At 47.3% G+C, this 21,783-nt stretch overlaps 1 protein-coding gene across 7 annotated transcripts; it reads left to right on the top strand.

Annotated features, from left to right (window-relative positions):
• Nucleotides 1-1,319: 1,319 nt before the first annotated feature.
• phc3 (polyhomeotic homolog 3 (Drosophila)) lies at nucleotides 1,320-19,971 on the top strand. Of its 7 annotated transcripts, none has more exons than XM_036553819.1 (15): nucleotides 1,320-1,407; nucleotides 5,704-5,896; nucleotides 6,601-6,738; nucleotides 8,602-8,691; nucleotides 9,823-9,981; nucleotides 12,229-12,318; nucleotides 12,568-12,793; nucleotides 12,925-13,667; nucleotides 15,140-15,308; nucleotides 15,471-15,721; nucleotides 16,081-16,243; nucleotides 16,577-16,694; nucleotides 18,579-18,717; nucleotides 19,337-19,565; nucleotides 19,769-19,971. In XM_036553819.1, exons 1-15 carry the CDS (start codon nucleotides 1,388-1,390, stop codon nucleotides 19,921-19,923), a joined length of 2,883 nt encoding a protein of 960 aa, XP_036409712.1. In that variant the 5' UTR covers nucleotides 1,320-1,387; the 3' UTR covers nucleotides 19,924-19,971. The 7 variants fall into 7 exon arrangements, with proteins under 7 accessions (XP_036409712.1, XP_036409715.1, XP_036409711.1 ...); XM_036553822.1 differs by having other exon boundaries at nucleotides 12,562-12,793; nucleotides 15,579-15,721; XM_036553818.1 differs by having other exon boundaries at nucleotides 12,562-12,793; nucleotides 16,580-16,694.
• The last annotated feature ends 1,812 nt before the right edge of the window (nucleotides 19,972-21,783 follow it).

The following is a 21,783-nucleotide window of genomic DNA, read 5'->3' as shown; positions in this document are numbered from 1 at the left end:
CAACAATGTTTAAAGTATTAGGTATAGAGTTTTACTCTGGCAATTCATGTGCTATCCAGTAGAAAACTATAATAACCAATTTAATCCTCGGTCAAATCTTTCACACCTTTGTGCGCACTTGTGTTTGCGTTGGTTCTTCTTGCGGCGTTTACATTGTGATAGGCTAGCTAGCCCACTAAATGACCTTGCCACCATTTGCTGTAGTTCCCAAGTGCAGCAGACCGCTTTAAAACATAACGCTCAATCTGTTTATAATGCACCGTGAAAACGATTATCCGATTAATTAACGTCTTAAATTAACAAAGCGTGCTGGGTTTTTGTGCTTAACACGCTCATGCCAATACTTTCCTTTTGTCTGGCATTCAACAGAGGTGTAAAACGTCTGCAGGACACGCTATAGTTAATCATCTTACATTGGCCCCCAGCGCGACTCAATACGAAAATTAAAATGTTGTCAGAATGATCTAATTTGCTTAATCTGAGAGTCAGTCACACAATGGCATGCGATACATCTATAACGTCGATGCCCAGGGGCGTAGAAAATGGTAGGGAAATCCCCCCAACTGAAAGACCACGCGGATTTCGACGTGTGTAACCAATGTCCCCCTGTATTTTGCAATGGTAAAACCTCGGCTAGGGTGTCAACATATAGTCAAAATGCAATAACATCAAATCCGTTAAAGCAGCGTGCAGGAAAGAAGTATGTATGTGTCGCTCTGTTCCGTTAACGGGGCCAGTGTAAAGCAATTGAAAGCACGAGTCATGAACCTTCATCCGTTTTCGAAGACCAGACGTATGATCAATTAACTGGCAGTTATAAATCTACACAAAACAATATTCTAATGTTCAAAAATATCCAATATGTTGAAGACAATGGCGCAATAAAATAAATGTAGTGCTAAATCTCCCTCGCAACAAAATATTTACATGTCTGTTATAAATTAATGAAGTTGCTTCTGTTTTATTTCAATTTATTCTGATCCAGTAGTTCCACTGTTAATATGCCAGAATTCGTTTAACACTATTAAGTAGCCTACATATTACTAGAACTTTACAGCAACCGTTAGCATGTGAACTTTATGCTGACTGAATGAAACAATTACAACCGAAAGGCCTATATAAAAACAGCTAAGAAAAATAGGCTATATCCATCTGATCGGGAAAAGAAAAATTACGCTTAGAATGAGTTTTTACTCCCAAAAAAATCAAAGCAGTCTTTGCCTGTGAAAGGTCCTCCAAAACTGCGAGTGGTGCTGTGTCTGTTTTTTCATTCTTGACTGTGCGTAGCGTTTTGTTTTTATCTCCATTTTAGAAAGCATTGACGCATTAGAACATGATTGGGACGGTGACAGCCTGATCCAGTGGCACGGTCACTCCGAGATGGGTCATGTCTAATATTAATTCCAGGCAGGTAACGAGAATAATAGGGAAACTTAATGCGTGTGCATGCATGGCGCTGTGATGGTGTGGACCATGTAATTCGTTGGAGAGAAAGAGGCGATGTGTTCAAATACGTATTTTATAATTTATGCTGCCAGTGACTTTTGTAGATATATCGTATCGAGAGGTAGAATACATTATTTGCAGTATACCTGGGCGTTTCTTTGATACAGCTGCCGCGGCGGCACCTCCAAGCAGATGCGCGAGGAGGAGAGCGAGGAGAAATGCATGCGAGCCCAGCGATGCACTTGACTTAAACGCCCCTGTCTAGTAAAATTAAAGTCAATTAATTGGCAATTTGCAAATGCAAAGGTCGAGAACCGTGTGTGCATCCGTGCCCTACTTTATTACAACATGCTGTTAACTCATTTTGTTATGTCTGTGTTTTTATTGAGGGTGAAACCCTTTAGCCACTGTGAACGTTCGAATGTGTGTTTGGGGGGTGTGTTGAGCTCAAAACCCCTTTGTGAACTGATGTGTTTGGGGTAGATTTTATAAAAAGAATTCAGTATTTGTAGAGCTTTGACGTTTTCCTTGGTTGTTCTATGGCAGGGAAGTGCTATGTATGTTCCCGATTTGAGTAGCATGTTGTTGAAAGTACGCACAGTAGTGGTAATATTTTTTTTTCGCGCTGTAAAGAATGGGACTGTGATTTTATTTCTAAAGAGATTATGGTATTGAAAGACACATATCATACAAGAGCATACACACTGACTTGCCCCTTTCTGTGAATTCCGAAAACCCCACGGGTGTTCATTTATTTATTATTATTTCGGTCGACAGCTTGTGTTCATGTGAGTGTAATTCTCAAGGCTACAGTTTAGCATGTCGACACATGCTGTTGTAATACCTGTTGTAGTTTTATTTATCAGCATTATGATAATCAATTTTGTGTGCAGTCATATTTGTTGATCTACTCCAAATTTCTGAATAGGCCTTTTATGTTTAATGTTTTGCGGCATTCGCTGGGTTAAAAATGGAAGTGTTTGCTTTTCTTGTTGGAGCTATTATTACTTGCGTTGTTGCGTTACTTATTTTCTCGATGTTGTCCAAATATTTTGTATGATTTATTAAATTTTAATGAATTTTCGTGCACCATGTCTCCTTGGATATGAGTTCAAACATTAATCAATTAAGTCTGCTAAAAACACACGACGATCAAATATTTCAAACATGTATTTACTTAAATATTATTAAATATTTCAGATTGGGACTCTCAGCCCAAATTTATTGCGTCATCTGAAATTTGAGGCACAATTCACTTATTATGTAAAAATCCTGATAAAGAATGAAATTGATGGTGTTCTTTGTCAACCCAGCGAAGATTCAATTTAATACTCAATTTTTAATGAATAATGGTTCGCTCGTAATTTGCAGTGCGATAGAAAGAAAAGCTTGCGATGGAGGCAAATTTAATTAAGGAGACGCGATACTCAAAATACAGAGACAAGAAAAACAAGCGAGGGCTTCGAAATTTAATTTACATCAATTATACCTATCAGATCATCATTACACTGTCTTGCTTTCAAAGTTTCTTCGTCTTATTTTAATAAAAAGGGCTTCCATTAATTGTCGAACACAAAGATAATGCCGTTTTAATTTTAACACCATGCAACATGTAGCATGAGTCAAATGGAACATAAGTATTAATTCGTGCTGTTCACAAACAGAGAAATTTGCTAGAATAAATTAACATGTCACCAAATACTTAAATGACTCAAGAAAAGTCCCTGGTTGAGGAGAGGCAATTTTCAGGAAAAAAATCCACATTAAAGTTTAGGCCAGATTTATGACTGACATTGATAATATGTATCATATGGAATTTTAGTAAAAAATAATTTCCCTGGTCGTCTCACTTGTCCCTACATCAGTGTGGTTTCTCATGAACAAAATACACAACTTCAGCTTTGTCGGACCTGTTAATGCAAAGATACTAGACTATTTTTTTTTAATTTGATGACACGTTTTGAAACTGAAATCATTACATTGCCTTTCAGTTTGCCTGTCTGAATATTTAAATACTATTTTGGCCTTTTCAGCAGATTAAATGAACGCAGACGATTTGCTTAGCTTTTAAAGACAATTTGAGCTTTGTTTTTTGAAATAGCTTTGCTTGTAAGTTTATTTGTTTAAAACGTTATCTTTGGCTAGCCAATGAAGGTTTACTCTGGACTGTCAAATTTTCCTCTAACAATAGTTATTGGATAAAAACGTCACATGCAAGATCTGCATATCAAAAAAGTGGGTTGCCTACTGCCAAAAACACAACTGATTAATTTTTTTTTGGCAACAGATAGTTTTTTTTTTAATGTTACGTACTGATGGGATCCTGCACGTGCATGCAATTGTTTTTTATGCTATAGCAGAATGTTCTTATCGATTAGGGGTCGACTTGATTGGGGTTCAGTGCTGAAAATAGACTACACTTAAACGGGAATCTGTGTTGTAGCCTTTTTTATTTATTTAAAGTTTGATTATTGCATAAAATGGCAATTTTATATTACATACATAGAGGGACATTTTATATAAAATATCACAAAAACAGATTTTTCACAAATAACCAAAAAACAGCCTTTACACTTCTGTGTCATTAGTGAAACGTTTTATCTAATTAGGGGCTATCAAGCTAAAAATCACAAAATAATTAAGACCACTCATTAGCAAATCTGTAATGACACTCCGGGCGTCGGTTGCAAAGGCTTTTGTCATTTTGAGTGTAATGAATGCATTTAACACACACACACACAGGGGCGCGCTCCCTCACACACGCACACACAGTCAGCCGTAGCATATCTCCTCATCTTTGTCTAAGAATTGAAGATTTATTGCCGCCTGTCAGGATTTATTGTCTCTTCTCCTAGTTCATGGTACGTTTTCAGAGGCCGCGGGTATAATTTCTCTCGTCCTCGCCAATAGTCGTTTTAATCCATTAAGAGCACAAATCTGTCAAATAGGTTTTACAAGTGCTCAGGGCTTACATATAACTGCATTCACAACACTGCGTCTGTTCAACCGTAAACATTACAGCATTGTACCTGCATGTTTTATTGCCTGAAATTTTGCATGTTGCTGACACAGAGAAAAAATTAACAACAGAGCTGAAAAAAAAACTTTTAAATAAATTGCAAACAGTTGAGGTCGGGCATAATTTAAGGTAGCATCATTTGCGCCATAAAAAGACAATGAAATATGAAACAATTACGTCATCCCCTGCGCATTCGCTGATCCAGCTGTATTTTTACTATTAAGTCAACTTGAGAGGGTGTGTTTTAGATTTTTTTCCCTCTTTTTTTCTCCGGACTGGAATTTGTCAACGTGGTTCTCTTGACCCACAGCGATGATCAGGCCGCAAAAACGGCAGAAGCCTATGCCGGCAACTTTTCGCAGTCCCGCTGTCTCCATCCGCAGCCACGTCCTACAGATTGGTTTCGTATTGAATTTGACAAGAGTTTAGGGGAATGCTACCCCTTGGCCCAGTCTTCCTGTCGCGGTTGTGTGAGATAAACTACCACAATGCAGCGGTTGGTTAAATGGTATCAAAAGGCTGCAGCTGGAAGAGATGCGTTTCTGTGGTCCGTAACACGTATAGCTATTAGAGGGAGATAAGCGGATGAACAGAAAAAGGCACCTTGTCATTTATTGTGATGTCATATATACAAAAAATGGCAAGAAATTCTAGCACTCTGCTAAAATAGTAAGAAGACCTAATTACATGCTTGACATCATTCAGAAAATATGATGCAGAAAAAAACACAAAAACACAGACCTATTTTCCCACAAAAATTTACAGGGGGACATCACGTCAAAATCTGCTTATGCAAAACTGTGTGTTATGTGTGATGTGTGAAGAAACAGAATAAGTCCAAAGAAAGCATGTTCCTTCTTCTGCTTGAAGGTGATTGATTCTGAGGCCTGTCTCATCAAGTCAGTCTGACACAGACACACACACTCTCTTGTGCGCACACACACACACGCACAGACACATACATACATACACACACACGCACACACATACATGACATAGTGTGCAGGTTCCTGCTGTCTACTGCTAGCTAGTCTGGTTGCAGAAAAGTAAGAACACTTACAACACAAGATTTGGTTTTCTACAGACGATGAAAGAGGAAAACTGTCCTCAGCTGACACGCCGAGCACACGAGGTCACCGCATCGAGCTAGCATTCCTCCGATGTCACGGCAACGCCGGCACGGACGGCGTGCGTTAGCCAGGTCACCGTGGTAACGGTCACATGCCGTCTCTGTCCAGCCAGCTTCCTGACCCCGCCGACTCGGGAAAGACCGACAGACAGAGTCCTGGAGAGATGGACAGCGAGACGACCGTGACCGCCACGACGGCCGCCGCCGCCGCCACTACCAGCGCCTCCACCCCCACCCCCACCCGTACCCAGGCTCCCCCCACCTCTCTCTACAGCGCCCCCACCGACAGACAGGCCGTCCAGGTAACAGCGCCGAGCCGCTGCCCCGCCGCCTCGCGTCAGGCCCGGCAGCATCCTTGGCGACAGCCATGCTCTGAGCTGAGATAATGAATGCGCAAAGGCCAGGCAATCAAAAGCAGCGGCTGCTGTGCCCGCTCAGTCAGTGAGCAGCAGGCGTATCTCATTAAACAAGGGACCAGAGAGTAACAAGACAATGATCCGTGCATGCTCACTGCAAGTGTGCGATTGTTACCAGAGATAAACGAGGCAGACCCAACACCTGGTGAGGCTAATAAACACCCAGGAGCCATCTTTGCAGGGAGGTGGGAGGCAACAAGGGAAGCAGCCCGACTGGCAGTCAGTACGACATCAAAGCAGGACAACTGCTGCGTGATTCCAAGCTGAACGAAAATATTTAGCACTCAGACAGAGGCTGATTTACACCCTCGCTCCGCGATCACTTGTTTCCATGCCTTTGCTGAGGATTCGTATGAATATAACAGCATCCTCCACCTGGCTGCCTGGTTTCCCTGGTTTTTGTTACTGTCGGGCCTGATGGCTGCGCGCCAGAGTGTCGCCTCACCTTGGCAGAGCAGATCAGTAGACAGCCGACCCCCCCTCTCCGCCTGACCCTCACCTCTCCCGGCGGCCTGTCCTCCTCAGTGTTCGGGCGGGGTTTTTACGTCTGCTGTGCTGTAGCGGGTGTGTCCCTCTCGCCCTCCCCCCAGGTGATCCAGCAGGCCATGCAGCGGCCGCAGAGCATGGCGGCGCAGTACCTGCAGCAGATGTACGCGGCGCAGCAGCAGCACCTCCTGCTCCAGACCGCAGCCCTGCAGCAGCAGCAGAGCCTGGCCGCCGTGCAGCAGGTGGGGGGAGCCCAGCGACACCTGCACACACCCTGTGCACAGCCTACCCCCAGAGCTCACGCTACCCCCAGAGCTCACGCTACACCCAGAGCTCACGCTACACCCAGAGCTTACGCTACACCCAGAGCTCACGCTACCCCCAGAGCTCACGCTACACCCAGAGCTCACGCTACACCCAGAGCTTACGCTACACCCAGAGCTCACGCTACACCCAGAGCTCACGCTACACCCAGAGCTTACGCTACACCCAGAGCTTACGCTACACCCAGAGCTCACGCTACACCCAGAGCTCAAGCTACCCCCAGAGCTCACGCTACACCCAGAGCTCACGCTACACCCAGAGCACACGCTACACCCAGAGCTCACGCTACACCCAGAGCTCACGCTACACCCAGAGCTCAAGCTACCCCCAGAGCTCACGCTACACCCAGAGCTCACGCTACACCCAGAGCACACGCTACACCCAGAGCTCACGCTACACCCAGAGCTCACGCTACACTCACGCTACACCCAGAGCTCACGCTACACTCACGCTACACCCAGAGCTCACGCTACACCCAGAGCTCACGCTACATCCAGAGCTCACGCTACGCCCAGAGCTCACGCTACGCCCAGAGCTCACGCTACATCCAGAGCTCACGCTACGCCCAGAGCTCACGCTACGCCCAGAGCTCACGCTACGCCCAGAGCTCACGCTACACCCAGAGCTCACGCTACACCCAGAGCTCACGCTAAACCCAGAGCTCACGCTACACCCAGAACACATGCTATACCCAGAGTTCACACTACACCCAGAGCTCATGCTACACTCAGATCACGCGCTACACCCAGAGCTCACGCTACACTGGATACCTACACACATGCTGTCCTTAGTCTTTGACCAAATTTCATGCTACACCAAATACCTACACACAGGTTGTCCTCAGTCTTTACCCAGAGCTCTTTCTACAGTTGACACCTGTACCCATGCTGTCCTCATTCCGCACCCACCAGTCATTTCAGGCCTGCTTTCTGTGCCTCTGCCCTAGCCCCTCCCCTCTCTCTGCCTTCCTGTCCCTGTAACCCCCCTTCCTGCCTCTCTCTCTCTAACCCCCGTTCTCTCTCTCTCTGTCTTGCAGTGTTTCTCTCGCACTTACTGTCCGTCTGCCTCTTTTTGTGTCTTTATCTGTACTTTGCAGCTGTATTACCTTTACTTTCGTACTCTCCATCCCTCCGTTCGCTCTCTCTTTACCTTTGTCTCACTTTCCCTTTAACCCTCTCTCTCTCTCTCTCTCTCTCGTTGTCTCCAGCTAGCCCTGTGGCTAGCAGGGTAATTATGAGTGACAAGCAGGAGTGATACAGACCGTTGCATTTTTTCTTCACCCATTCATCCCTGTCTTGTTTGTTCAGCATCAATCTGAACCATCTATGTCTTTATTTGTATTATTATGGCGATGCATTTCTGACACTTCCTCCTCTCCTCGCTCTGCAACTTGTTAACAGCCCCCACCCCTTCATCCCCAAAAAGGTACCTAATGTTAGTGTTGCAGAACGAGTTGATCAAAGCCAAGGTCAGGTGAAGCAGTGTGCTCTGTGAGTCACCGCCTGTGTGTGTGACTCGGAGGCACATCAAAGGCCACGGTTTCCCTGCCAGTTTCCCTGTCCCCACCGTGTGCATGTGCGTACATGCGTGTGTGTGTGTGTGTGTGTGTGTGTGTGTGTGTTTTTACCACCACCTCCCCCCCAATCCCACAATGCACTGCGTATCCAGTATGCTTTACCGTATTCTTGTTCGTGTGCCTGGGTGTGTGCGCAAGCATTCTGGTGCGCCTCTGGCCTCGTCACCTCCCCCCACCCTGACGAGCGCCTCTCCGTCTCTCTCAGACCACGCTGTCGGGAAGCAGGCAGTCGCCCTCCCCCTCCCCCTCGCCCAACGGGAGTGTCGCCCCGTCACCTGGAGTATCGCAGGCCCCGGTGCGTATTCACGCTTGGCTCGAGTTATGAACTCTTGCTGCTCTCTTAAGCTGAATCCAGGCTTCTCTCTGCCTTTCTGAAACACACGGAGGACGTGAAGGTAAGATCCATTTGAAGCGCTTTCGCACTAGTCACCAAGAAACAGAGGAAGCAGCAGTGCCCGGCTCCACTGACTGTGTGCAATTATTCACAGCTACTTTTTAATTTTGTTTGCAAGGTGTTATGGGTAAAAACACACAATGCTGAAGTGTCTTATGAGGTCTTTGAATTGTGAGAACTCTCTGCATTGCTTACAGAGAGAGGACGTTGACTCAAGTTTCATTTCAGCTCAGTTTATTCAAGCCGAAAACAGGCAAGGACATCCTGTGGTTAAAAGATGTCTCACAATGATGTAGCATTACCAGGTTAATCATTATGAACAGTTTATTAATGAGTGTGACATATGAGACCTGAAACATTGCATCTCCATTGCATACAGCCATTACCTATTCTATTTTAAAATGAAGATAAGAAATACAAGATATGCTCAGTTGAATGAAATTTTATATCCATGTATCAGAACTGGGAGTCCGTACTGACAAAAATCAAGCTAAAATGAATAACAAAAAACATGACATACAAAGTAGCAATTTTACAGCCCCACAGTTGATGGAAAAAATGTTGGGTATGTTAAAGGGAGTATTTGTGTACAACTACATGTAACAGGAAAGAAGCTACCCAGCTGTTTTACTGAGAAGTTTGTGTTCTGTAGAATTATACAACGCTCAGATATGGAGCTTTGAGGGAATGTATGTATATCACAAATCTGACAAAATGGCTTTAGCAGAGTTAGTGCTGGACCGTATTTCAGAGCCAGGTCCATATTTGTGTACTATAGTTCTTGTATAACTCTCTTGCTCCTTCTGTCACCCATCCTCTCTGTCTAACCCCCTACTCTGCACTCTTTCCTCCCCCTCCCCCACCCTTCTCCTCCTATGTTGCCCTCTTTCTCTTTCCCTTACGATTGTCTTTCTCCTCCTTTGTTGGACCTGGTCCCCACCCTCCCTCTGTCCCATCTCTTCATCTGTCCCTCAACTTACCCTCCCTAAACCTTCATGCCCCCCCCCTCCCCCCCGCGCCCTTTGACCTCAGATCACGCTGCCCAGTTCCCCGGTGACAGCCCAGCTCATCAGCCGCTCCCAGAACTCCAGCTCCACCGCCGCCGGGGGCGCCATATCCCAGCAGGCTATGCTCCTGGGCAACGGCTCGCCCACCTGCAGCCAGGCCCAGATGTACCTGCGCACCCAGATGGTGAGGAGGCAGCCCCAGTGCCACAGGCCACCGCCCCACACCTCTGACCCGTGACCTCTGACCTCTCTCCACATGCTTCGCAGCTGAGCCCCTTCTGAAATGATTTAATTTGTAAATTCAGTCCGTCTGAAAGGGGGCAGCACAGCCCTGACTGGCTAGCTCTGTGAAGACTGTCGCAGACAAATATGATATTGTTGCTTTGCGTGATTTTGCTTGTGAGTCACCTCATGACATCATAGCTGGAGACCGAGCAGAGAGGCCCGAATGCCCTTATTTGGAAGGCAGCCACTTTGTCTCATAGACGTTTGTGAAACTGGTCAGCTCTCACAGAACAGCCTTCAGAGGCGCACATGGGTCAGAGAGACTTCCTCATATTTGAAGCTTTCCACTTTTCTCCCTAAGGCTATCCATCATTCCAATAATTATGAAGAAAAATTTGCTGATTTCAAAACCAGCTAAACAAAAGCAGACCTCCGTTTGTTGAAAAGTGAGTTGATGGCTTCATAACAGTATGTCGGGCACTTATATAAATAATACTGAAACAAATGTCGTGTCTTGGCCAGTGGTTTGCGGTCTACACACACTGCATGAAAAGAGCCGTAGCAGGTAGCAGTGTGTTGTACGGGTTAAGTCACCATATGAGAAGGTTGTGGGTCTGTGTTCTGGGGAGGCCAATGTGGAAGTGAAGTCATCTGTTTGCAAAGGAAAGGTCCTGGTTGTTGTTCAGGTGGTCAGGAAGCTTGGAGATCTGGCTTCGAGATGTGCATAGCTGCGTTCTGGAGAAAGGCGGTTTATAGAACCGTAGATACCTCGCTGCAGTCATAAAGCAGACCGGCAAGATGGCAGCCAAACCTTGTGATTATGGTTGCGGTCAAGTGATTTGGCAAGAAACCAGGTAGTAGGATATTTGTAGTTCAGAAGTGGTCCAGCAGGAAAATGACTAAAAGTCGTGGTTAGGAAATGGTTCAGCAGGATAAACGTTGAATGCTGTGGTCAGAACGTGGTCCAACCAGATCACACCTGACTGTTATGGACAGGAAGCTATTTGTCAGGATAATGACTAAACATTGTGGTTAGAAAGTGGTCCAGCAGCAGAAATACTGCAAGTTGTGGTGAGGAAGTTGTCTGTAGGATAATGGTTAAACATTGTGGTTAGACATCGTTGTAGCAGAAAAATGTCAAAGTTGGTGGTTTGGAAGCAGTCTGGCAAGAGAAAGGTTGAGTTGTGGTTAAGAATTAGTTCAACTAACCCAACAGATTATGTGGTCGAGAAGTAGTCTAGTAAGGTAATGGGAGAGCCAGTTTAGTACCCCAGCACTCTGGTCAAGAAGCAGTCAGAAAGCGGTTCGGTCCTCTTTGTCCAGTGACCCCTTCCTTGTGTTTGGTGTGTGACTCTCACATTAGTTTCTAATATTGGTGTCATATGTCATAAGAGACCACATAACCTGGCAAAGAAGATGTCTGGGCAGGGGTGAAACCAGATTTTTGACTGTCACTGTTTACTCATCTGGAGTAAAACATTCTTTCTCTTTAAGACAGACTCTCACTCATTGTTTCCATGAGCACATATAAACGGAACTCGAGTGTGCCACATCAAAGCATCTTTCTTAGAAGCTGGCTTGTGTTCTGGAACCCTTGATGTGTGTAAAATATCGAAGCTCTGTGTGTGAGGTATAAATGGATGCGAAAGTGAAAGTTGCCTTTTTTTTTCCACTAACACATCCAGCTCCTGTCTTCCCTTGATTTCTCTCCCTCACCCTCTTTTTTCCCTCTTCCTTCCTGCCACATTCATTCCCTCTCTTCCTGACTTACTTTTCCTCACTAACCCTCTATCTCTTCCACTCTCTCTTACTTTTCTCATTTTCACTGTATGTTTCCTAACCTTGGTATCCTTTCTCTCCCACTCTTATTCTACTCTTCTGCTGTCTTTCTCTGTCCCCTCCTTCTTCCCCTGCTTCCCTACCTTTCTCCCTACATCTTTCTTCCTCTCTCTTCTCCTTCATTCTCTTCCTCCTTTTATCCTCCTCCACTCTCTCTGTCTCTTTCCTTCTCTTCCTCTCGGTCTCTCTACCTTCCTCTCTCTCTCTCCTGTCCTCTCTACATCTCTCTCCCTCTCGCCTTCTCTCCCTCCCTTCCTCTCTCTCTCTCCTGTCCTCTCTCTACATCTCTCTCCCTCCCTTCCTTTTTCTCTCTCTCCCCCTTCCTTCCTCTCTCTTTCTCTCCCTCTCTCTTGCTCTGGTCTCTCAGCTGATTCTGACTCCTGCTGCCACGGTGGGGGCGGTGCAGTCTGAGCTGCCAGTCATTTCCTCTGCCTCCTCTCAGCCCGCCTCCACCCAGGTGAGCCCCCGTTACATGCTTGCAGGTGTGCGTGGAGTTGGGGGGTGGGCAGGGCCACAATCAGCCAATCAGCTTTGATTCTGGGGGAGAATCTTGCCAAATAATCTTACCATCTTACCAATTTATTGGCAGGAGAGTGTGTCCGGCATATTAATGGATGGGTTTTCACGCTCTGAAGTATTTCAGACAGAGGTGGCTTAAAATGAGTCTGGGTTTCTGGCTGTGTTTGCCGTGTCCTCCCAGGTGCAGAGTCTGGCTGTGCGGGCCAACCCCCCCAGTGCCCCGCCTGCAGCGCAGAGCGTCCCGCTCAAGGCCTCCTCGCAGGGGACGGCGCTGGCACCCTCGCTCCCCAAAATGTCCATATGCCCTCTGAGGCCCAGCCAGCAGCCAGAGTCCTCGGAGAGCAGCCCTGGGAGTGAGTCCCGGGCCACGGAGGTCGCCCGCCTGCCCTCTGCCCATCAGCTCATTGTGCCAAGTATGTCACCACCCTTAGACAGCCGAGAATTGTCTCAGTGTTATCTCAGCGTTACCTTGTTGATACATTGCTGGCAAATGGTTGTCTGTTTTTGGCAGCAGGGCTGTAACGTCTACATGTTTGCCTTTCAGCATCGTACTCCCCCATCCAGCCTCAGGCTCTGCTGAAGCACCAGCTGCACTGCACACCTGGCCACAAGGGAGCACACCACCAGCTCATCATACAGCAGCCTGCCGGTGCCCTCAGGCAGGTCCAACCCATAGCCCTGCGGGTCACGGCGCAAGAGACTCCTCCCCCCTCCCAGCACTGCGTCTCCATTCAGACCCTGACCACGCCCACCGCGGCCACTGTCCAATCGCAGCACTGCGTGGCCATCTCCACAGCGGCCCTCCCGACAGAGCCGTCACAGTCCGCCGCGCAGCAGCAGACCGTGGTCGTTTCCCCCGCAGCCCCTCAGTCGCCCACCTGCCAGTCCCCGGCCATCGTCATCCAGCCCCAGGCCGCCCTCGTCCAATCGCAGCCTCCGCCTCTGCGGCTCGGCCCCGCCCAGTTGCCCTCGCATGTCGAGTCCCTCCCCCAGACCGCGGCCATGACCACCACCACCTCGTCCGCTTCCCTCCAGGCCTCCCAGCACGTCTTCCTACCTCAGGCCACGCCTCCCCCTCCCACTGCCCCACCCTCAGCTCCGCCCACCTCGGTGCAGCCCCTCCCCCTGCAGGCCCTGGCTGTGCCGTCAGGGCAGGTGCTGCTGTCCGAGGAGGAGCTCCCCGTGGCCGAGGCGCTGGTCCAGATGCCCTTCCAGAACCTTCCGCCTCCTCAGACCATCGCGGTGGACCTGAAGGTTCAGCCAGCTGCCCCCACAGAGCCCCCAGTGGTGAGTCACTTCACTGGAGCAGTTTAGGGAGTATGACTTCTTACCCCAGTAGGGTTCTCTGAATAGCCCTGGTAATAGCCATCCACATAATTGTGAACATATGAAATCTGAGCAATGAAAATGATTCCAAAATTGCATCTGTTGAGCAAATCAGTAAGGACATTGCGCTCCGCTTATAAGAGATACTGATATACGAAACAACAGGATATAGCGATGAAAACACTGGGGCAGAATCATTCCTATACGCTAACGCTTTTTGATAAACTGAAGAGTCTCTTAGTTCCAAAACTGTCTACATTACAGTAACTTAAACTGTAACATAACTGTAATATAAACTGTAATATAATGTAAACATAAACTGTAACATAATGTGTAGTCAAGAACCAGGCAGACTGAAAAGCCTGATATAAAACCAGACTCAGGTGCTGAGGTTAACACCACCAACAGTGTTTTATGTACAACAGTGCGCATTACACGCAGTGGAGAATGGAGAGGCTGAGCAGCAACGAAACAAACGAATAAAAAGAGGAGTGCAGGCCCCCTGCAGTGGGAAGGCCGACCCGAAATTTTTCCCACACCTGCCTAGCCGAAAACTAAAGCAAAACAAACTAAAACAACAAAAAAAAAAACGAAAACACTGCTAGCTTGCTAAACAGGTGTGATTTACGGATGCGTTCCACACACCACTGCCACCATCACACCAGGCTGTAGATGCTGTCAGGTTGGGAGTGGGGTGGAGCGTCGTCTGCTTGATCTGCCACCTTAGATAATCGTGTCCTCACCTAAATCTGCGCAGTATAAAGTTAAGGTGTGTTCCGTGGACGAAAGTTAATGCATAAAACTGAAACACCACACAACCACATAACAGACTCAAGCAATCTGCTTATAAGAATCACTCAATCAATCAAAATGTAATATGGTGCTGAGTTTAGTGCAAGGACAAGTAATTACTGAGAAAATCCATCACAATTTGAATTTAGTATGTCTCTTACCTTGTGCTATATTCCTAAAGCATCTAGCGCATAAAATATTTAGACAAAAAGAGTAGTGCGGTTCAGCGAAGTGCCTGGATGCCACGGGACGTGACAGGGACAAGAAAGACCCTTTTACAGGTGAAAAATGCTGCCTTTGTGAGTCTTATGATAGTCTCAAGATCAGTGAAAGAATTAAAGCTGAGAAATGGGACACATTCTGTCTGCACTGTCTAAGATTCTGTGAGGAACTAAGGAGGCACCACATCATGAAAATGAGTGCGAAAAGACAAGGCAAAAACAGTGCCAATCATCACGGAGACAGACAGAAACAATAAATGGCAGTCAAGCTATGCTTTTATGTTTCAGAGTTAAAGACACTGGTGCACAAACAGCGCCAGCAATTCATAATGTCTTTGTAAAAAAAAGACTGTAACCTATGTAAGTCGCTCTGGATAAGAGTGTCTGCTAAATGCCAGTAATGTAATGTGTTTGACACAGCAGGGGCAGGAGCTGTACGAGGTTCAGGGGACGTGCGCAGAGGAAGCGAGAGAGGATGGCCCCACGCAGGCACGCAGGAACAGGACGCCGACTCCTCCAACTCTGTCGCCACCTGCCAGGCCGGAGGGGAACTGCGAGGACTCGTCTGCCCACAAGGACAGCAATACAGGTATCCCCAGATTAGGACTGAAGGTGGCCCTGCTCTCTGTAGTCCGGGGCAGAGTGTAATGCTCATGCGATATTCTTGTGTGATGGGTACAGTGCGAAGGGAGTACCTGGCTCCCCTCCCTGGGTACAGTGCAGTGATTTTGTCCTTTGCTCTGGTCCTCAGCGGTTTCTGTTTTTTCCTGCGTAACGTCGACGGGCAGCACCTCTGTGATACGGTCCCCCGGAGAGTCCCCTTATGTCAACTCCTCCCCCCCTCCCCTCCTGCCTGCAGTGGTAAGAAGCGCCAGCCAGCCCCCCCCAGCCAGCCTCCCAGGGGGTCCTGAGAGCCAGCCCCCACAGGCGATCGTTAAACCCCACATCCTCACACACCTCATTGAGGGCTTCGTCATCCAAGAGGGGCTGGAGCCGTTCCCGGTATGTCCACAAGAGGGAGCCGCTGACGCTGTGGGGTTTTAGCAGAGCCCGATAAGAGTAGAGAGACAAAACAAAGATGTTCTACACGATCATTGCTGGGGGCACACACGCAAAGAGCAGGGTAACAGCTGTGTAGGGCGGTTGCACACGTGCCCGTGTTCTACCATGAAAAGCAGGCAGCTGTTAGCATGGTGTTGCATTGTGGGAAGAGTCAGGGAGCGGAGGGCCGTAGGTGGGAGGTCCGTCTTGTCGTTGGGCGTCTCTGTGTGGCATCTGTCCCGCGTGCGGCGGTGTCTCGGAGCGGTCCTCGAGCTTCTGCTCGGCGCGGTCACGTGACTGCGGCGGTGCGCTCTCCGCAGGTGAGCCGCTCCTCCCTGATGGTGGACCAGCAGGCCTCGCTGCCCGACACCCAGGAGGTGAAGTCCAACGGCGGGCAGCAGCAGCCCTGCGACGCCCCCATGGACACCGAGCCCCCGGAGAACTCCACCGACTCGGACATGGATGACGCGCCCGCTGCCGAGGGTTAGTCCTGAAGCTCTCCTGAAGGAATTTCTCTTGTCTCAAAACTGTTTCCTATTAAACTATAAAATAAAATATTTTATCAAAAAAGTAATCTAATGGTTTAACGCACTTGTTAGCTCTACCAGCTAGCTTGTACCTTGTCTGGCCAACCATTGAAACCTGGTCACCGCTTCTAATATTGTTAACTCCTTATGGTTTTTGCTCACTTGTAAGTCACTTTGGATAAAAGTGTCTACCAAATTAATAAATGTAAACGTAAATGTAAATGTGGCTGCTGATGAACTCCACCCCATCGGAGAGCTCCGGTGTGTGAAACGTGGTCTTCTCTCCCAGCAGACGGGGCGGAGGAGGGGGCCGTGGGCGTGCTGGAGTGCGAGTTCTGTGGGAAGAGGGGGTACGCGCACACCTTCCTCAGATCCAAGCGTTTCTGCTCCATGATCTGCGTACGACGGTGAGAACACGATATATCTTCAATAGGTACATGATAGATACAGTATGGTACCATAGAAACAACAGGTACAGAAGGTATGGTAGACTCTGCAGGTATCATACAGACAGTGGGTATTACTGGTTGGGTGGATACAATAGATATAGTACGTTCAATAAGAACAATGTATACAAAATTTGTAGTACTGTACGTACTATAAATATGATGCATACAATATGTACAACATCGTACAATAGATGCAATAGGTAGATTATCGTACAAGAAGTACAATAGGTACAGAAGGTATGATAGTGTACAATAGGTACAAACAGTGGGTGCTATAACAGCATAGGTTCAGTTTGTATGATTTGAAACTTCGTGCAGTCATCTGGAACAAGAGGCCATCCGGGAACAGAGGGTTATTGGATTATCGTCATGGATTGTGTTTATGTTGTGTCCTTCAACACGCATGTTCTTAAAGGTGACTCACCTCAGCCACCAGCAATGTGTAGCAGCCCACCTCACCTAGTGCTAGCATCCTTCACAAAGATGATTTAAATGTCCTGCTGCATTGTGGGGAGGTTTGGGAAGTTGTCCATTTAGGTATTTTTGGGGGTATTCCTGTTTTTCATACACAACTTCGATTTGGTTCTCCCCCCCCTCCCCCCTGACTCGCCTGCCTTCAGCGCAGACAGGAGGTGAGCTCTTCACTCATTTGTCCTTGTTGAGGAATGTATTGCCTTTTGCACCTGGAACCCATTTTGTCCAAATCAAATTCTCTCATATGGAACTGGGGGTCCAAAATACATAATCATTCACAGATTTCCCTCTGCGACCCTCTAAACACACATCAAAGAGGGAGGAGATATTGGTGATTCAAAACGGACCAGATGTAGGCTTGGAGCAAAATGCCCATCTAATTGTTCTCGCGAAGGACAAAGGAGATCACAGAGGAGCTTTGGTAGCTTGTAAGTAGCTTTAATTCTGGGATATGATTTAAGTAATACTTTCATTGCGAGATACTAATAACCTGAATGGTGCTTTGTGTGATTAGAAGAGTGCACTCAAACTCTGAAAAGTGGTTATTCATACAGAAAGAAAACAATCAGTATAGCGTAGTATGCAAATTCCCTGGTTACTGAAATGCTTCAGTCTAGATAGGCGCACTAAAAAACTTTCTTTGTGCGATATTGCTTACTGAATAATTCAGAATGAGACAACGCTGGAATCATGCGGTTTTCTGCGCCGCATGATTCCACATATATTTTCATATCGTCAGGGCACTGCAGAGGACGAAATTGTCTCACACAATTCTCTCTGTGCCCTTATGAAAAGTTAATACACATTGAATTGCAAAGTCCAGAATGTAAGGAATAGATCTAGGTACATGTCAGAACAGATGGCATGTGTTATATATAATTCATATATTGCCTCTTCTGTATTGGTAATATGACTGGCACTGATGAAACCTTGTTTCTTATGTGTTTTTATGGAGTAGCCTCTAGCTTTCTTCCTGTCTTTGCACCAGTGGAGGTAATCACACCATGCATGCATATGCCATCCATATAGGCGTGTATTTAGATGAGATGTGTTTAGCCCCAGAAAGTGTGAGAAAACCTATGAAATGGCACCCAGTTAACTTGGATTTAGTGTTCAATCTGTTTGCATGGCCTCATGCAAATGATTTAGTAGCTATTAAATGTATACAAATAGGCACTAATGTGACACAAAATCTTACACAGCGGACAGTCTGATATCCAGGAAAAGGATTCATTGTGGTGCCCCTCTCTCCCTGGATTCATCCCTTCTCCCTGTCGCTTTCTCTCCCTCCCTCTCTCTCTTTTTCCTTCTCCCCTTTCTATTTCTTTCTCTCCTTCTCTCTCCCTCTCTCTCTTCCTCCCCCTGCAGGTATAACGTCAGCTGCACCAAACGCATCAGCTTGCTGAAGGCCGATAAAACGGGACGTTGGCCCCGCAGGACGGATGGGAGGCGGGGCCGTCCCCCGAGCCGGCCTGACGGGGGCTCCAGAGAGCACTTCCTCAGACAGGTGGGTGACTTATGAGGGCAGGCGTCACCCCATAGGGCTTTTGCCCTCTTTAAGCGCTGAATCAATGGAACCAGTACCTTTAAATTACATTACATTACATTACTGGCATTCAGCAGACGCTCTTATCCAGAGCGACTTACATAGGACACAGTTGTTTTACAATGTTATCCATTTATACAGCTGGATATTTACTGAGGCAATTCTGGGTTAAGTACCTTGCCCAAGGGTACAGCAGCAGTGCCCCAGTGGGGAATCGAAACCTTTCGGTTACAAGTTCTGCTCCTTAACCACTATGCTACATTGCCGCCCCTAAATAAACACACCCCTTGACCTCTTGTCTGTGTGAAACATGGTGTCCCATAGGACAGGAGTATCAGACTCAGGTGTTGTCTGTGCATCTGCTTGTTTTAGCTCCGGCATTTGCTCTGCGTGACTTAACTTGTATTGCAGTGAATTCTGGGAAATGTAAATGTTTACAGCCAATTAAACAAATTGAACTAATTAAGCTGTGGCTACTGGGTGGAGGGAATGACACCCATACAGGTTTGACTGCTTTGAAGTTCAAAAAAGACAGAGAGAGAGCATGCTGAGAGATGTGTCACCTTTTGGTGAGCTGCAGGTGGACGTCCAGCCCTCGCGGGAGGAAGAGGAGGAGGAGGAGCCCCCAGTCCCCATGACGACAAGGCTGCGGCGGCAGACGGAGCTGGAGCGGGAGCGAGAGCGGGAACGGGGCCTGGTGAGGACGAGGGAGGCCTCGGGCGGCCCCCCCGGCAGCCCATCCGCCGCCCACTCCAACCCCACGCTCTGGAGCGTCCAGGAAGTCTGGTCTTTCATATACAACCTGCCAGGTACCTCCCACATCCTGTCACACGCACCACAGAGTTCGGAAACTGTTCCCTAAAAATGGCTGCGCGGTACCTCTTGTAGAGCCATATTTAATCGTTATGAGGCCTGGATCAGAGGCCTGAGCTGAGCTTTTGTTCTGAAGCATGTTTGGGGCAGAGTCAGTCCTTGTATCACCCACCCTGCCCCCCCCTCCCCTCCCCTGCAGGGTGCCAGGACATCGCTGAGGAGTTCCGCCTGCAGGAGATCGACGGCCAGGCCCTGCTGCTGCTCACCGAGGAGCACCTGATGAGCGCCATGAACGTCCGCCTGGGCCCGGCGCTCAAGATCTGCGCCCGCATCAACTCCCTGAAGGAGAGCTAGAGAGAGAGAGGAAGAGAGGGAGAGAGAGAAGAGAGAGAGTGAGAGGGACAGAGAACAGAAAGGGACAGAGAGAGGGGGAGAGGGATATAGAAGGAGGGAGAGGGGAGGGAGAGAGAGAATGAGGGAGAGAGGGAAGGGACAAAGAGAGGAAGGACAGATAGAGGGGAGGAAAAGAGAGAGGAGGGACAGAAAGAGGGAGAGGACAAGGAAAGGACAGAGTAAAAGAGGGAGAGAGGGGAGGGACAGAAAGAAAGGAGAGGGAGATAAAGGAAAGAGGAGAGAGGGAGATAAAGCAAGGAAGGCTGAAAGAGAGATGGCGAAAGGAGAGAAGGAGAGAGGGTAAGATAGAGAGAGGGAGAGAGGAAGGACAGAGGGTGAGACAGAGCGAAAGAGAGCAGGGGGGACGGAGAGAGGGTGAGACAGACACAGAGAAATAGAGAGTGACTGACAGAATGAGACATAGAAAGCGTGAGATAGAGGCAGAGAGAGAACTGTGTCACTGTGGCCCCCGAATCCCTGGTCACGGTCCCGCACTTCCTGCACCTCTCTGCGCCCCCCTACAAGAGGCCTTCCGTGGGTGGCATCACCCCCCCGACCTCTTTGCCTTTCCTGCCCAAGGAGCTGTGTGAAATATTTCCCAACCTCCAGGCCCTCCGCACCGGACTAACCTACATCAGATGCAAAGTGTGAGGTGTGCGCCTCTGCCCTCTCAAACCGCACCCTGTCTCAGACCCATGGAAGATCTACCCACAATGCACAGCTTCAAGTAAGTTCAGATCGCACAGTATCTCTGGAGGCCGTTTCTCACTAGGAAGACTACGCTCATGACGTTCCTCTTTGGCTTGGCTGAGGAATTCCGGTTAGTGTTCTGGTTAATATTTATGTTATTTAACTTCGGACCTTCTGGCTTCAGTCATACAGGGGTTGCCTTTCAGTGTAAAATATAGAGAGCCTACCTTCTTGGTTTTATACAGCATCTTTCGTAACACAATGGAACAGTGTAGAAATAATGTTTGCTGCTCTGTTCAGAAGAGGCACCAGTGCTCCTGTCATATCGTCAAGTGTTCGGGATCTCAGTCTTTTTTCTGTTATAATCGAAGTAGTTATTGTAGCTTTGGCAGTAGAATACAACTAAATGTAAATAACACTTCAGATGGTCCACCTCTGTTTGGTATTACAGACATTCAGTTTATCCATTGTCGAATTTATGCTAAACGCACACCCGTTGCAAATCACTTTCCTATTACTTAAACCGAAAGTACAACAAACTGACCCACCCCTCTTTGACCAATATTTGGGGATCGCTTTATATTAAATATAACATGGATATTTTTTGCACTTTGTCTGAGATTTTAGCATTTCAGAACAGCCCCGAACAATCGCACAGTATGTGTGTTTCATTCCATTACCGTAGCCTGTCTAGAGACTGCATTTGAAAGAAGCCAAGTTACCGTTTTGGGTTTGGAAATATGACACGGTCCCTGACAAATAAATGGGAAAATACTCTTGTGTATATTCAGATATTTAGTATCTAGATAGCATGTTCTCATGAAAACAAAATACAATATTCTATTTGTAATGACTAAAAACGCATATATAAAGTCTATGATAAATTAAAGTCTATGTTCCCTGTTGACTTCATTCTGGGCCATGAATGACAATTCACTGGCTGAGCGCGAGAGATTGTTTTTTTTTTTTTACTTTTAGTGTTGGACCAGCAAAAGCTGTAAAGATAAATTTATGTGTACTCTCTTTGTGTCTCCTTTGCAGATATTATTTTTCTATAAATATTGTATGTATAAAGAAATGAGGTGATGCAGTGTATCAGTGTGGAACTGAGAGAGGGATTTATGAATGGTT

This window comes from Megalops cyprinoides, chromosome 20 (genome assembly GCF_013368585.1).
Source record: "Megalops cyprinoides isolate fMegCyp1 chromosome 20, fMegCyp1.pri, whole genome shotgun sequence".
NCBI lineage: Eukaryota > Metazoa > Chordata > Actinopteri > Elopiformes > Megalopidae > Megalops > Megalops cyprinoides.
Note: the sequence above shows the minus strand (reverse complement) of the source record. Positions and strands in the feature narration are given on the sequence as shown.